The sequence below is a fragment of the Phaethon lepturus genome, unplaced genomic scaffold (genome assembly GCF_000687285.1).
Source record: "Phaethon lepturus isolate BGI_N335 unplaced genomic scaffold, ASM68728v1 scaffold14327, whole genome shotgun sequence".
Classification (NCBI taxonomy): domain Eukaryota; kingdom Metazoa; phylum Chordata; class Aves; order Phaethontiformes; family Phaethontidae; genus Phaethon; species Phaethon lepturus.
The window spans coordinates 32172-48989 of record NW_010552613.1 but is presented as its reverse complement, the minus strand read 5'-3'; the positions used below and the strand labels follow the sequence as shown (position 1 = coordinate 48989).

The 16818-nt window shown below is 38.2% G+C and overlaps 1 protein-coding gene across 1 annotated transcript; it reads left to right on the top strand.

Annotated features, from left to right (window-relative positions):
- Positions 1–1183: 1183 nt before the first annotated feature.
- On the top strand, positions 1184–16526 carry USP46 (ubiquitin specific peptidase 46; the record flags this gene model as incomplete). The annotated part of the gene is made up of 8 exons (XM_010291277.1): positions 1184–1264; positions 2111–2324; positions 4560–4789; positions 8244–8320; positions 13804–13887; positions 14188–14385; positions 15225–15303; positions 16280–16526. Coding segments are annotated over 8 exons (1065 nt in total), but the record flags the coding sequence as incomplete, so codon positions are not given.
- Between the last annotated feature and the right edge of the window lie 292 nt (positions 16527–16818).

The window sequence follows — 16818 nt, the reverse complement described above, 5'->3', positions numbered from 1 at the left end:
AGTAAGGAAATACAAATCAGGCTTTGGGGAGAAGATGGGGAAGGGACACCAGAGCTGTTGAATCTGGTTACCAGTAACTGAAAATTTTAGCTGATGAGCCCTCTGAGCAAATGTTATATTGAACAAACCTTGGGAACACAGGAAATTTCTGAAATTTTCAGATGTTTTACATGTTGGCATATTTATAGGGGCATTTTACATGATTCTATGAAGTCAACCAACTGTGCTGTTCTTGTGTGGTAGAAGCTCCAAGGCATAATATATTAATACTTCATACTGCAGAGCATGCTCAGTAAGGAAATAAATGTATGATGTCAGTAAAGCAATTATCATGAAGATTAAATATTGACAAACTTGAATGATTGTATGTAGGGAATCCTTGTCCAAATACAGCATTTTTAGTGAGGTTCTACAGGGATCTATATGCTTATAGAGCGGATAGGAGTTACGACACTGTCTTTGGCAGCAATCTACCTTGCTTGCTTGATAATCTAAAATGGGCATTTTAATACAGCAAAACTACCTGTAACACGTGCAAAATTAGTGATTGTACTCACAGACCAGTAGCTGTGAAGATACAGCTGAACATGACTTCCCACACCAAGGCAGTGACTAAGAGATGTAACAGTTTGCACTCTTCGGGACAAAATGGCAGACATATTACACTTGCCTTTAACATTTGTAATGCTGTTAGTAGAACTGCGTGCCAGTCTGGAGCCCAAGTATTGTTAAAGGCTGCTGACAAATTAGACAGGATTCAGAGGAGTTTCAGTAATGCTTTGAAAACCTGCCTTACATCTAGAAACTGGTTTATCCAAGATACGTTTAAGAGTTTTACTTAAGATCAACAAGTATCTTTACAAGGCAAGAGGGTAATGGGATCCAGCTGTTCACGGACAAAGTAAAAATAAAGGAGATAAGGATATGGGGAGAACCACTGTTGTTGTGACCTGTTCACTCCTAATCAGTCATTACTAGAGTGTCCAGGTCGGGCCAGCTCCACTACCTAGAACTACAAATATTTTTATTGGCTTATGCAAGTGTCATGGTTGCCCATTAGTAAGAGCAAGATAGCTTGGCTAATTGTAGCTGAAAGGAGAAAATGAGTTTCTGTCTTGATGTTGTCCATAACTTTATTTTGGAATCTTAATATTCTAAATAAATTCTTCCCTCTTCTTTTTAGGGCACCAATGCCTCTGCTCTGGAAAAAGACATTGGCCCAGAGCAGTTTCCAATCAATGAACACTACTTTGGATTGGTCAATGTAAGTACCATTTTCAGTAGGCAAACCATATACAGAACTATGGCTTTGATGTTACTTGAGCCTTGATTTCTTTTTTGTTTTTGTTTTTGTTTTTAAATTCCCTCAGTCCTATTCTAAGGCAAAATTGTCTTCCTTTGAAAAAGTGCTCCTCACATTCCAATTTTAGGCAAGGTGGGTTGCAAAACTGTATCAGATGTTTGAAGATAGATTCATACACCCCCAGAGAAAACAGTTTATTTTTCTAAGAAATTTTCCAGTTTACTGTTTCTGTGAATGTTTCCAGTGATTAGAACTCACACTTCAATAAAGTTAAAAGTCTGTTTCAGCTATGAAATGTGAGGGACAGTCTGGTTTTTTTGGTAGAAAGTGATGGAAGTATGTACACGCTTAAGGTACAGCAGTCTGCATCAGGGACTCTCTTAGGAGGAGCTTTTTTATCTGACTAAGGAGAGAATGAGTAAGAAGGCTGTTTAATCACTTGTTTATCCTCATATAAATAAAACAGATACAGTAATTCTTTCAATTGAAAACGTTACTCATTCTGCTACTGAGCAGCAAGATAAAGCCCAGCAAGAGTATATTAATACATGGAAACAAGCTTAATGTGATCCACTACAATAAATACATCTTTTGCAAGCGGAAACTTACTTTGTATGTTAGTTAGTTTAGAACACCATATTTTTTTTCGGTGAAGTGTCAAGTGTGGGTGTAGAAATGTGTTTCTACAGCAGATGCATGGCAAAATGGCTGGTATGTGACAGGGACACAGAAGCCAGAAGCTGAATGAAGCAACTGGTTTTATTGTGATGCCCAGGGATTAAGATTATTTTTACTTTTACATGGCAGTTTGGGAACACCTGCTACTGTAACTCCGTGCTGCAGGCATTGTATTTTTGCCGGCCGTTTCGGGAAAATGTATTATCATACAAGGCCCAACAGAAAAAGAAGGAAAATCTCTTGACTTGCCTGGCAGATCTTTTCCACAGTATTGCTACTCAGAAGAAGAAAGTTGGAGTTATTCCACCAAAGAAGTTCATATCAAGGTTACGAAAAGAGAACGGTAAGTGTAAAACTGGAGTCCCCTTAGACATTCATGTGTTGATCAGGGAAGTATAAATAAATGTGGCTTAATGGGGCAATGTGGTCGTATTAATCAGATATTCAGGTTAGATTTGTAAATTGCTTTCAGTACTTTTTAGGGTTTAAATATTAATATTTTAGTAGCTGTGTACATGATACTATGCTTGAAATAACCATGCCAGGTTTCATAAGTTCCCAGAGGTGCCTGAATTAATGATGTCTTCACAGCATGGTGGGACAGACCTCACTGAACAGAGAGCTAGAGCTGGGAATAGGGCGACACTCTGCCATAATTTTTTAATTATTTTTCGTGGAGTATGGCAGAGAGAAACATTGAGGGCAGCTGGCACTATAGAAACTGGGTGACCTAGAGTGCTGCAGGCACCACTAGTCCAGTCCACCCTGGAGGGTAGGTAACCGTATGTATGTAGGGGTGTTCGGTGGACTACCCACCACCTGCTGCTCTAGTTGTTAGAAGTGGTGGGCACAGTCTTACTTTGTGAAGCATCAGGCCCTTTTTGAGCGTTAGGGTGGCAACAGCATATGCCTAGTCTTGTAGTAGTCGTTTTATCTAAGGGATGTGAGGAACACCTTAAAATAAGGAAGCCTGCCACACAGCTCCATTTTGGTCTGGATTCATATCAATGTGGGTGGTATGCTTAGAAACAGGGGAGCTTTGAATGAAGAGACAAAGTACGAGTTGAACACCTGGAAGAAATTGCTTCCTGGGGACAGCATATAAATGGGTGGACTGTTCATTCCAGAGCAGGCATTTGAAAATGTGACAAAGCTAGCTCTGAGTCACCTAGTGATAAATGCCCCCACACTGTTGGGGATCACTTAGGGACTGGATCTTATGTTTTCAGCTTTTAAATTAGGGCCAGATTTGCTGTGTCCAGGCTAGACACTGCAAATCTGAAGGATCTGTGCAATATTTACTGAGGAAATCCATGTGAGCTTTTTCAGGAGCAGGGGGATAAAAATACACATTTCTTGGGAACACAGATTCTTTTTCTTCAATGTGATGGGCAAATTAAGCCGTCACTGAAGAAGGCTGTACTAAATCACCACTGAGATAGTCTCCCCTCCTCCTGCAAGCATTTCTTATTGAAGAGGACAAGTCTCTGGTCATCAGACTTGTGTGTGAAAAATGGGCTTTGTTAGATGGTGGTGTTATTACTATTTGTGGTGGGTCAACCTTGGCTGTCTGCCAGATGCCCACCAAGCCGCTCTCTCAATCCCCGCCCCTCCAGCAAGACAGGGGGAGAAAATAAGATGAAAAAAAACTTGTGCATTGAGATAAAGGCAGTTTAATAAAAAGAAGCAAAGGCCACTTGCAGAAGCAAAGCAAAACCAAAGGAGATTTATTCTCTACCTCCCGTCAGCAGGCGATTTCCAGCTGCTCCCTGGGAAGTAGGGCCTTGGTATGCATAGGAGTTACTTTGGAAGACAAACATTTTAATGAATTCTCCCTACCCTTCTTTCTCTTAGCTTTTATTGCTGAACACAAAGTCACATGGCATGGAATATCGCTTTGGTCAGTTTGGGTCAGCTGTCCCAGCTGTATCCTCTCCCAACTTCTTGCCCACCACCAGCCTACCAGCCTTTGAGGGGATGTGTGTGTGGAGAGACAGCCTTGAAGCTGTGTGAGCACTGCTCAGCAATAGCCAAAACATTGGTGCATTACCAACACCGTTCTAGCCACACGTACAAAACATAGCACTGTATGGGCTGCTATGAGGAAAGGTAACTCCATCCCAGCCAGACACAGTACACCAGTATGTGTCAGCATCCAACATCTTCAGTTTCCCCAGCCATGTGTTTTACTGTCCAAACTCTGTGATGTTCCTGAGGGAGGGACTTTGAATATATGAGTGGGAGTCAGTGCTGCCTAAAGTTAGGCGTCTAGTCTAAGGAATTAATTTAGCACGAGTCACCCTCTTACTTTCTTCATTGACTGTAGTGGGAGCCTACACAACCAACTCCAAAGAAGAGTGTAACCTTTCAGACAGCTAAAGTTAGGTGAGATGAAGCCTTCCCCCAAAGTAGCTTCAGTGGAGCCAGCGTGGCTGCAAAACTGCTCTTCTTTGGCATGATTCTAAATACTTTGCTGAGCAAGGGCCACTACATGTATTTGGAAAGAAATAATGAATTTAGTTTGCTTTCTTGAAGGAAAGAATATACTCAACTTCAGAATTCTTGACTCTCTTCACAGATCTCTTTGACAACTACATGCAGCAGGATGCACATGAGTTTTTAAATTACCTGCTCAACACTATCGCAGACATTTTGCAGGAGGAGAAGAAACAGGAAAAGCAAAATGGGAAACTGAAAAATGGCAACATGAATGAAGCTGAAGAGAACAATAAACAAGAACTCACCTGGGTGCATGAGATTTTTCAGGGAACACTGACTAACGAAACTAGATGTTTGAACTGTGAAACCGTAAGCATTGGGATAGATTTTTTTTTTTTTTTTTGGTTGTGGCCCCTTAATAGATAGATACGTTTTATATATATAAATATATGAATCTTTTCAGACATCTGAGAATTGTGGATATTCCTGTAGACTTTACTTCTTGAAGTGAGTATATTCTTTTCTAAAAATTTATTTTTTTAGGCATTACTTGGCTAACCTATGCCAAGTCTTGCTGTCCTAATACATATCTCTACAGTTAAAATCCTTGCTAGTTAATCAGTACCTTTCCTTTTTCCTGTAAGTTTGGGAGAAGATATTAACATCGTTATTCCATGAATAACAGAAATGTTAAGATGAATTTATGTTAATTCAATCCTAAGAATGTGACTGGTATACAGAAGGTTTGTTATTAACGAACCATATGTTTTCTTTTATCTCCCCAATATTTTCTAGAGGATTCTGTCAGTTTGAAGTCTCTTATATTTGAAGTATGAGTAAAAATTAGTTTTAGGAAACTTGATTGCAAGTCTCCTTTTGATTTCTGTGGTTTTCAATTACATGCTTCTACTTTAAGGGAAAAGAAATAATAATTTAAAAAGTTTCTCTCTGTGAGGTTGCGATGTGAAAGAGTAACACAGACAGGAAAAAAAATCTGTTTTGGGGAGAACAGTGACACTGAGTTTCCAAAAAAGTTGGAATTAACCTCGCCTAACCTTTGCTTTGTAAAAGGTAGGTGTCAAGGATGAACTAGTTTTCTCAGCTCCTTCTGTAGATGATGGAGATTGCAAAGGAGCTCCTGCAGGAAGCTCTTTTTGTCTGTCTCTAGGCTGTTTCATGAAATGCAAAGTTTTTAGCAGTATCAGGTATTCTGTTCCACACAGCTTGTCCTGGCTGCATGGTGTTACTGAGCTGTTGCAATTGTTGGTGCAGCAATGCTGTGAACTGGGCCAGCGAACTGATCTGGCCTAAGAATAATGTGTTTTTAACTCAGACCAGTACTGCTACCAAGGGCTTCCTCTAAAGAAAATGCAGCTTTAGATTATCTGCATTAAGATGGGAGAAGATGCCCGGAGAAGGCATCTTCAGATAGCAAGCTGAGGTTAAATGTCTACCTTTGGACAGCTGAAGTTAGGTGAGATAAACCCTACCCAGGTCCTACTAGACGTGTAAAGAACATGCTCTGATATTTCTAATCATAAAGAATAGCTCTGTACGCCAAGAAAATACGACTTCTCCAGGGATTTGGATCAGAGTGGGGGTGGAAAAAGGGATATAGTGATAGTCAACATGAAAAAAGGGGTTAGACCAGCTTTGGAACAAGCTCGCATAAGTGAAAGCATGAGAAAGATACTGAAAACTATTTCTTTAATCTATTTCAATTATAAAAACCGAAGTAATAATAGCAAGTTAAAATAAGTGAAAAGGTAGAATTATTTTTTAACCGACAAGCTCCTTTAAACAGTAGTGGCCTAATTCTAAATTAATATCCAGTGTTTACTCAGACAAACTGTACTGAAGTCAGAATGTGTCCTTGGATAAGAGCAAAACTGCACAACACCCTGTTTGTAATTCAAAGTGACCAAGCTTTATGGAAAAAATAGCACTAGGTACTGCTGCTGTAGGAAGGCTTGTCTGTAGCTTCCTGTGAATGCAGAAGTACTGTGTACTACTCAGGATTACTTTTCCAGTTTGTTTTTCTTGTATTATTGTATCTTGAAAGAGTAAAATGAGTTAAAAGATGTTCCTTTGCTAAAATATTCATATGTAGTGCATGAAGAACCATTCAGATTCCAGCATTTCTTATTCTCACTTACAGAGAGTGCAGTTTGAATCTGGTTTTCCAGCTACCATTAGCTTTGGTCTGTATTATTCTAGCTCCAACTAGCCCATGTTCCCCTTTCAGTAAATATCTGATGTGCTGAACACAACAACAAAATTCCTTGCTGCTTCGTGGTATTCAGATGAAACACTATACTTGCCAAAGACTTTTCCAAGTGTTTAACCTCTTTCTTGAGATGCAATGTGTTTGACAGAACTCTAGTTCCAGCCATAGAGACGCAATGTTCTCTGAAGCTTTGTTGGTCTATCTTTTGAATTCTAGCAGTTTATACTGCAGTTGACTGCTGCCAGTTTTGTGGTTTCCTGTCCCCTGTGGGTCAAATCGTGCCTCAGGGAGGATTTTTGTTTGGAGAATTGCAGTTCGTTTTAATTGGGTATGCATTATGGCTCTCTACATCTTTGATAATATCAAAATTCATCCTGCTAAAGGTGTTTCTCTGGATTCAGGACTGATACGGGCTGCATTCAGCATGTTTATAGGATCCCTGACATCATAACGCAAAGATGAGCTGAAAGTAGCACATAACTTCCACATCCATAGAATTGCAGAAATCTGAGCATGAGGGACTTGTGTCAGAACAATGGCTTCAGCCTCTCACTGAAGTTTTTGAACTCCACTATCCTATCATCTGATTTAGTTATTCTAAGGAAATGTAATCGTAAGAGGCAAAATATGGAGTATTCATGCAGCATTTTATAAACAGAATTGGTTGTTATGAATATGACTAAACTCACATGCAGTAATTCTGCAGTCTTTTTGACTCAGTTGAAGTATTACAACAATTATTTGTTTTGATGATTTTTTTATATCATCTTCAAGATTAAATACTCTAAGTGAAAATCATTTTTTGAAGCAAAAATCAAGATCTGTCATGCTGAAAATGTTTGAGGTTATATTTTTAAAATAAAGACTCTTTATTAGAATTCTTCTCCTCTTGTTCCATCTAAAAAAAAATCAGGAAAAACCAAAATGATTTTGTAAAATATTATCACTTTGCCATTCTTACCTTCAATCTTTTAATTTCTTAACCAAAATTATTGACCAGGAACAGTATTTAATGGGGAAATGCAGCTATGTCAACCATAAATATAAAGCCAGCCTTTTGAATGCTCACTGGCGAGAAAAGATAACATGGTTAAATATGACATTTCTTGACAGATGCTTATTTGGAAAATATCTTCATTACATCCTTAACAGTGAACATAATTATGTAGGGCATAAACTGTGATTTTATAGTGTAATATATGAGACAAAAGGTAAATAAAATTTCAGTAAAAGAAGAAACTATGCTGTGTCGCATAACAAGGGAACATACATACTGCATCAGTCACAACTAATATAGGAGATGATGGTCCCCCTTTAAAGAACTGTGGACTGCAGTCACTGGCCCATAGTTGGTGGGCTTGGATAAGTGGAACAGGTGGAAGTTAAATGTTATGGAAGCTGGATTGGTAGAGTTACTAAGAAATACAGTCACACGGAACTAGAAAAAAAATTTAAAGCATTGAAATGAATTATTTTTGTGTAATTTATTTCTGCAGAAATTGTTCTATCTTTAGCATTTGCACATAGATATAAACAACACTTAGATGTATGGCATTTTACTAAGTCTCTGTTTTACACGTATATTTTTTGCAACAGGTTAGTAGCAAAGATGAAGATTTTCTTGACCTTTCTGTTGATGTGGAGCAGAACACATCAATTACACACTGTCTAAGGTAAATTAATGCAACTCTTTGGCAGATAGTTCCGTCTGACTTTGCTAAATTTTGCAAGTCTAGTAGGTACGGAAAAGAGAAGTAGTATAATGTTGGTTTTTGAGCTTTTCCTAAGCAGAAGAAAAAGACTGTAAACTGGATGTTTTCTCTAATGACAAAATATACATTAATGTATTTTGTTTTACTCATTTTCTCTTTCAGTGTATGTGTTTGAAAGAGAAAAAAAAAATCTCTTGGGGAAAATAATTGATTACCTTGTCATCTGGAAGAATTGCTGCAGAATAATAATTGGCTTCAAAGGGATTTAAGTCTGCTTATCTTTAAGCTTCTACTGAAGTGCTTTGTTGATTAGGACTTATGAGCATATTAAAAGTTAAGTGTGTGGTTTGCCGAGTGACTAGAGTCCCTAGAGAGCAAAAGATTTCAAAAGTATATTTTTCTGCTATATAAGTTTCTCATTCTGTGTCTCATCCTAAAATTACAGGGAGTAGTATTTTATTCTAAGGTTCAGTTCTGCTCCTAGTACACTCTTAACTATTAAACAAATACTTCAGAGATCAAAATAATTTTCAGACTTGCATGGATGATTATTCTGAGAAATTTAAAACATCTGGAGTTTTGGCACTGATACATTAAACCAATACCTAGATTTAAGACAATATGTTGCTGCTCTAAGGTAATGATTATCAGTTGGTCAAATTACTCTTTCAAGCTCCAAAATTGCTGCCAACTTTGAAAATGCATTTAACAGTTATTCTGGAATGCCAAGGAAGGGTTGCCTGGCATCTCACCCCAAACTGAGAGATACAGAAAGAGAAAACACGTGAGGTACTAACAGTTCCCTGAGGTACTAACAGTTCCCTGAGTCAGAAAGCAGTGATTTCTGTGTGGATGCCACAGCTGTACTAAGTAACTTCTGTTACACTTTAAAGTGCTAGAACCAGAGAGTTTTTTTCCTTCTCAATTTCCATTCAGCCTTCTAGCCCTCAAGAAGTCTGCACTGCAGTAACTAGCCTCATTTTAAAAGGTGAGCAAAATGAAGAGCAGCTTTAGAAAGGAGTAAATTATTTTCTTTTTTTCGCTATTGTCTCTTTGTCTGTTCATGGTCACAGATAATTGAACCATACTGGTACTGCAGACTTTTGTTAGCACAGTTTTAAGTTCTTTGCTGTAGTTACTGCTTTGAACTTCTTGTGTCAGCATTACTTACCTTCCCCTATGGTGTTCAAATCACAATTTGAAATCACATTGACATGTAAGGAGAGTGAAGTGTGCATATTCTGAGGCCCTTTCTAGCCTGAGTTGTTCTTTGGTTTTATGATACACAGTTACTGGAGACTGACTTTTTCTTACAGCTTAGTCTGGTGAACTTGTTAGAAATGGCTGCTGTTACCATCTGTACTTCAGCTTTCTCCAATTTTTATTTTATTTCTTAATAGTTAAGCTTCTTGGAAATGTTTTGTTTGGAAAGGCCTTTTTATGCAAAGTACTTCAGTAGAAGTACCAGTAGAACTTCTACTATTGAACAGCCACTGTACTGCGTTTGCACTGAACTGCATCTGCACTACTGCAAGCAACAGGTGAATGGTGGAGTTGGAAGGGACCCCAGGAGGTCATCCCCTGTCGCCACCTCAGACAGGATGCTTGTCCAGCCTGTTCCAAAAGATCTTTTAGCAGTACTAGATCGATTGCCTATCCCAGTCCTTTCTGTTCTTACTCCTAGCAAGTTTTTCCCGCTGCGTAATGTGAATCTTCCTTGTTTCAGTTCAAGCCCTTTTCTACTTGCCCTGTGTACCGTGGACATAAAATAGGGGTCACTCCCCTTCCTCTTAGCCTTTTACATACAGGAAGAATGTAATCACTTTCTTTTTAAGTTAACAGCCCAAGGTCATTCAACCTTTCCTTCACAGGCCATCTTCTCTAGATCTCTGCTCACGTTCATTACTCTTCGGCCTTCTCTCCAGTTGAACCTCTCTCTTGAACTCAATCGTTCTTGAAGTACAGTTGCCTAAAATTAGGAGCAATATTCCAGCAGCGATCTACACAATCCTGAGAAGAATGGATGCCCTGTAAATCCGTTTGTACATCCCAGTACAGTATTTGCCTTTACTCCAACAGCATGAGATGCATTTTGAAGTCCACCCATTGTTCCTTTTGGAAATACAGTGAAGCAAAATCGCAGTTTTCGGCTTTTTGAGATTAGGAGGTGCAGGTTGCTATTTAGAGTAAACAGGAAGAGAGTCATCACCTATCATTTATTCTGATTGTCTTTTACACTAGAAGCATGTCTACCTCTGTTTAGAAAACATATATTCCGTTAGAATATGGATTTCGTCTCATTGCTCTGTGGTATTATACATTACTAAATGAAGTGTAAGTGCCTTTGTGGTTTTTGTAACTTCGCTGTCTCCTTTTTTTTAATAACTGCTTTGCTGTGTCTTTACAGCTTTAAATGCTACTGCATTGAAAAGGTAAATTAAAGAAAAACTGCAAGATAACATTTAAGTAGAATGAATTTCTTTGCCACTACAGATGAATGTTCTTTTTAGTTATTTCTGTAGCTTTTCAGATTGAAAAGGTCCTTGTGTACATAAGAGGTCCAAAGAATACAAACCTCTGGCATAGTCTAACTCCACAGGGTAGACAATCGGGCCTGAAGCAAAAGAAGTCTGATAACAAATATAGTACATCTCCATCTTTATTTCCACTAGGAGTTGCAAAGTTTACCAGTCCATTCGATCCTGACTTTTAACTAGTCTGCCTGTGCTTTTTTATTCCACTAAAAATTTTCTCATCTCTTAAAACAGAAAATTTGTATTATTTATGCATATAAACAACAGAAAGTATCTTTCACACTGTGGCATAGAGCATGTAGAGATGAACTGTGGGAGCCCACGAGGTCAGTGATAAATTAGTATGTCTTGAGCAGTTGTATTTAAAAATTCCTTTCTCCTGTTAAAATACTATATAAATAAAATGCAGATTGGCCTGTTAATGGAATAGGAAAGAGTTAGAAATGTTTGAAACTACTTCTGCAGATACAGAGAAAAGTTCCTCAAGCCTGTAGTTCTTGTACATGCAGACGTTGCATGAACTCCAGTCAATGATCGGTTGTTTTTAACTGTTCAACATGCATTAGAAATGTCACACTGAAACTTCTTGCTTGATGAAACAGCTACTAAAGTTGCAGTTGTAAAGGGAAGCACAAGCATCTACTTCTCACCTGCATGTGTCCCTTCCCCCAAGGAGTTACCGCTTATAAATATGCCACCAGTTTTGTTCCTGGTACAGAAAAGGAATTAATATGTGCTAAATAAGTGAATTAGTAATGCCTCTAAATTCCGTGACTGTGCCTCACCTGATTTGGTAGAATAGAGTCACAGCCTGTCAGGTGGAAATAAAAGACAAGGGAACAAAAGAACAAATGCTAAGGGACATGTAAGAGAATGTCCCTTAGCTTATCAAGTATTTTTCTAAGTGCATATTTCTCTGGTTTTCACAGATGTAATTCCCAGAGCAGTCAACTTATCATTTAAAATGTTAGATATTATTGGTTTCAGAATAATAAATATGTTTTAAAAGGAATTCAGAAGCTCTTTGAGTTTAATTCATTTTCATGGGAGGCTTGGCATGGAACAAATCGATATCTATCAAATTTCTACCATCTGTACATGTTTCTTTATGTTAGAAAAATACTATTTCCGTTGCTTCACTTTGAGGTGGAAAGGAAACTAATAAATTCCACGAGTAAGTTTGTTTGTTTGTTTGTTTGTTTAAATTGAGACTTTGCACTTTTGAAAATAAATATCAGACTCTTCCCTTAATAGAAGACCTGAAGCTTACACAAGCACGTTTTACTGAATCTTGCAGCATTATGTTCCCCACACATATAACCTGTCTCTGATCTTTTCTAAAGTTTCACTTCTTCACTTATGATTCCCTGAAAAGTTACCATGTTTTTCAGAAGAACCAGCTGAATTCAGTTAATTTTGTCTTTGAATTCAAATTCAAATGTGAAATCAGATATTCAAGATCAACGTTTTACTGCAAATCCTTTCCAGTGATTGTGCTTTATTTTTCTTTTAGATTAAAAGATTATACTTATGATCAGAATTTTGTTGCAACTTATCTTTCAAGAGATTTATTTTGTCCTAAATTTCAGGACTTTCTGATCAAATTGTTTAAGACCATATAAAGGAAAAAAAAACTAATAAAAGCATTCTCAGTTAGTACAACTATTATTCAGTCATATGAAGTGCCTCTCTGTCATGCTCTGTCAACTTTAAAGAGCTTAAAACTTGAAAATGGAAAATCCTCCTCTTTTATGAAGTTATGTAAATAATTTCTAATACATGTGCCCTGGCAATCTGAATAGCCTCAGCTCTCCCATCTGCCCCTGTGGTGACGATGCCTGGAAGAAATAATCATCCAGAATCCTCCCTTTGCCTTTGCAAGATGATTCTGGTTCTGCCTACTGTGAGAGCAGGCTGAAATTGCAGACAGTGCGGCTTCAGCCTCCATGCGTGTGGACTACAATTTTAGAATGGGTCTGAATTTGTCTGTAATTCAGAAGCCTATGAGGTACAATGTAAGTGCAATCGACAGGACAGTTCTGTGCTTCAGATATATTTATTTAAGGCCCAAAGTCACAGGAAAACTTGTGTGCTTAAAGTCAAAGATAGGTGCTTATGTCTGCATTTACAGTTCTCAAAACACCTGCTCAGCTGCAATGTAACACTAGAGGTGACAAAAAATTAGTGTTTTTTTTAACATTTAAGTTTTTTCTGCTCCAAAACATACCAGCATTGTGACTTCTGACAAATCTTTTCTGTGCACTGAGCAGCAGTATCAAACCAGCCTTTCTCTGCCCCTCGCATTTCAAAAGCTCAATCCAAAAACATTTCCAAGCTTATTTACTAGATCAGGATTTACAAAATCTTTTATACCAGCTGACACTTTCCTTTTTAGCCAACAAGAAGGTATAATGAAATAACTTCTGGATGACCGTTCAAGAGGTTAGAGGATACAGAAGACTGAGTTCAATTTATTTCTTTTCTGTAAGAAGATTCAAACCTCTCTTACAGAAGAACACCATAGAATGTGAGCTATTTGGGGATGACAGAAGTGCACTTGAAGCTGTTCCATTCTGCAAATAATTTTAAAAGGGACTGGATGGACTGAGTGACTACACCCAAGTCTAGGCAGCCCCTTGACATGTAAGAGACCAGGATATAAATCCATTTTGAGATACCTGACCCTCTATTTATGGAGGGCCTCAGCTCCTAATACAGCACTGTCACAGCAGCCAGATACCTTAAGTACCTTTACAAACCCCAGTGCAGTTGCTTTAGATCTTTTAGAAAACTGGACTTGGTGGAGAGAGGGTTTCATCCTGTGTGTTATTTTAGAGTTGCAGTTCATCAGCCCAAGTGGGGCAAAAGTGTTAAGATCCTTTAAAAACTGATAATTGTATTTATTTACAGAGACTTCAGTAACACGGAGACTTTATGTAGTGAACAGAAATACTACTGTGAAACTTGCTGCAGTAAACAAGAGGCACAGAAACGGTAAGTGAAGAGCAGGCTATTTCACCATGTCCCTCCTGGGCTTTGACAAACGTCCTCCTTGATATTTATTGTGTGTAGATATCTAGAAGCCTTATACCCCAGCTGCATTCTCTGTCTGGGCCAGAGAACCTACAGACAGTTTCAGAGCTATTACATGTGTCTTAGTCTAGAAGCTACTGCTAGTTGACTACTGTTACTTACAAAGTGCTTTTATAATGCAAATGTTTACTCAGTAAGGAAAGACAAAAATGGCTTTGAACTGGGCAGGTCTTTATTGTATGCACTCTAATGATTTCACAGGATGAGAGTAAAAAAGCTGCCAATGATTCTTGCCTTACACCTCAAGAGATTCAAGTATATGGAGCAATTACACAGGTATACTAAGCTGTCTTATCGTGTAGTATTTCCCCTGGAGTTACGACTCTTCAACACATCTGGCGATGCTGTCAACTTAGATCGGATGTACGACTTGGTAGCTGTTGTTGTTCACTGCGGAAGGTAAGATACTTTCACGTATATCTCAATCTGTTGCCAGACCTTTGCCAAGGGCAGAGACACGCCTGACAAAAATGTGGGGAAAGTGGAAGGGAGGACATAAACCCTGCTGTTGCACCAACTTGCCTATAACTTGGCCTGAACCTCTTAGCCACCTTCCCTCATAGTAAATCTGTACGTGTTTAAAAAACAATGTCTCAGGCCTCCAAAAGTCACAAGATTGGCTTAAATTAATGGAACTGTCTGCTTCCTCATCAGTCCACTTAGAGCGCTTGGGAGCCAGGACTCTGTGAGGGCCAGATGTTGCTAGTGTGTAGGCCCTACAGCAGATCACCTTGGTCTCCTGTCAAGGCAATGAAAAGGATACCTTTAATAAAGCTTCTCACATATGGGGTATTGTCAAATATGAAACAGATGGAAAAATCCTTGGAGCTCTAGGCATACGACTTATTCTGCCTCTTCTCAAAGCCTGTACGTAACTAAGTATTCACATTTGATATCAAACAATTTTCCCCCTTAAATTTAGTTCATAATGTTTTTAAAATATTTGCAATAGTTGCTGTCTGCCATGAGCAAATCGTTCGGTGTTCTATAGGTTAATTTGCAAATGGTCATGGCTAGATGAAAACAACACATTTAGCTTTAAGTTGATGAAGTTTTTGCAACAAGTCAGTAAAAAGGTGAGAGGAGTACATGTGTGTTGTACCACCAGGCATGGGTTTACCATGTTCTTCATAGCAGTTATAATTCAGTCTACCTGCATATGAAAATGTGACTTATCAAAGTGGACTCAATAGTATCTTCTAATATTTTTGGATTTGTGGTTTCGTTTCGCTTTCTAGTGGACCGAATCGGGGACACTATATTACTATTGTGAAAAGTCATGGATTTTGGCTCTTGTTTGATGATGACATTGTAGAGGTCAGTATGCTGAAGGTCATGAGCACAACATTTGTGTTTATGTTCTCTTCTCTATTTGGGGTTAAAATTCTGACCCAGATCTGGGTATAGATTACTAGTCTGCAAACTATGGTTTGGTTGTAATGTGACATTTAGCTTAACTCTGTTAGGAACTGAGACTGCAAACAATTCCTGTAGTTCTTAGTCTGTCAATGTCAGAGGGGGTTGTTCTATTTCAGAGCAACATCAAATGTTTTTAATATCAGACTTCAAGTGTTTAATTTGGAATGTTTTCATTATTTATGGAACATTTATTCACACCTAATAAAATCAATTTAATTCATCAAAACCTAAAATATCCAGGAACTATTTTGCAATCCTTGGCAATATCACTTGGGAAAATTTGACTGGGTAAAGTTAGTGTTGCTGTAGAATTTTAATTGTTAAACAACTGGGAAGTTAGAAGAAAGTCTGGATTTTGTACATCTGTTGTCTGGATGTAAATTGAAAGAGGATCTGGCCCACAGCTATTACAGATTCTGTCTAAACATACTGCAGTTCATGCCTAAGCAAACCCTTTATGTCACTGTGGCACCTTGGCAAAACTGGGGTCTTGAGTCTGATCTCCCTGGAGTAAATCCAATGGGTGAAAGGAAGAACTGGGACATTGGATGGGGCATGTCTTGGAGGGTTTCTGGAAATTTCAGAAAGGTGGAGTGATATGGTCACATTTATGTGTTTTAACAGTGTTCACTACGGCATTCCAAGGAGTCTCTGTGTTATTGGAAAAAGCCTAATTCAGTTAGGTTCTCAGAGACGGACATTCCTATTGACTTCCATGAGTGAGATCAGTAGGGCTTAGCCCCTGAATATTACCCTTTCACTGCTTAAATTGCAAACAGAATTTGCTAATTGCTACCCTGAAACAAATAACTGAATTTGTCTTTGGTATTTCTTTTACCTAATAGCACATTAAACAATTTGATTTATTTTGCAGAAAATAGATGCTCAAGCTATTGAAGAATTCTATGGTCTGACCTCTGATATATCAAAAAATTCAGAGTCTGGCTATATTTTATTCTATCAGTCAAGGGAGTGACTTGGCAAATTGTGACAGTTGCACACCACAATGCTGCACGCAAAAGAAGGTGATGGACACCCTGAATTGACTTTTACATGGACCACAGCTTGTATGGTTGAACAATACACTCTGTCTCCTATTAAATGGTCTGTGCGGTATTGACTATAACCGTCCGTCCATTTTTGAGATGTGGATCTTTGTTTTTGGGGGGGGTGTTTGTAGATTTTAAGTCTGATTGAAGAGTTAATTGCCATCAGATTTTAGTGGAATTTATATGGACTAACATTTACAGATAATAAGATTTGGATGTCAACTGTTAAACCTAATCCAACTAGAGTAGTATTTTATATGGAAGTGTTCATTGCATTTAGGGCAAAATTATTTAAAACTTTTTAAATGAGTTTGGGGTGTGTTGATTCACAAAGCATTCCTTTAAGTACATCCTGACATATATT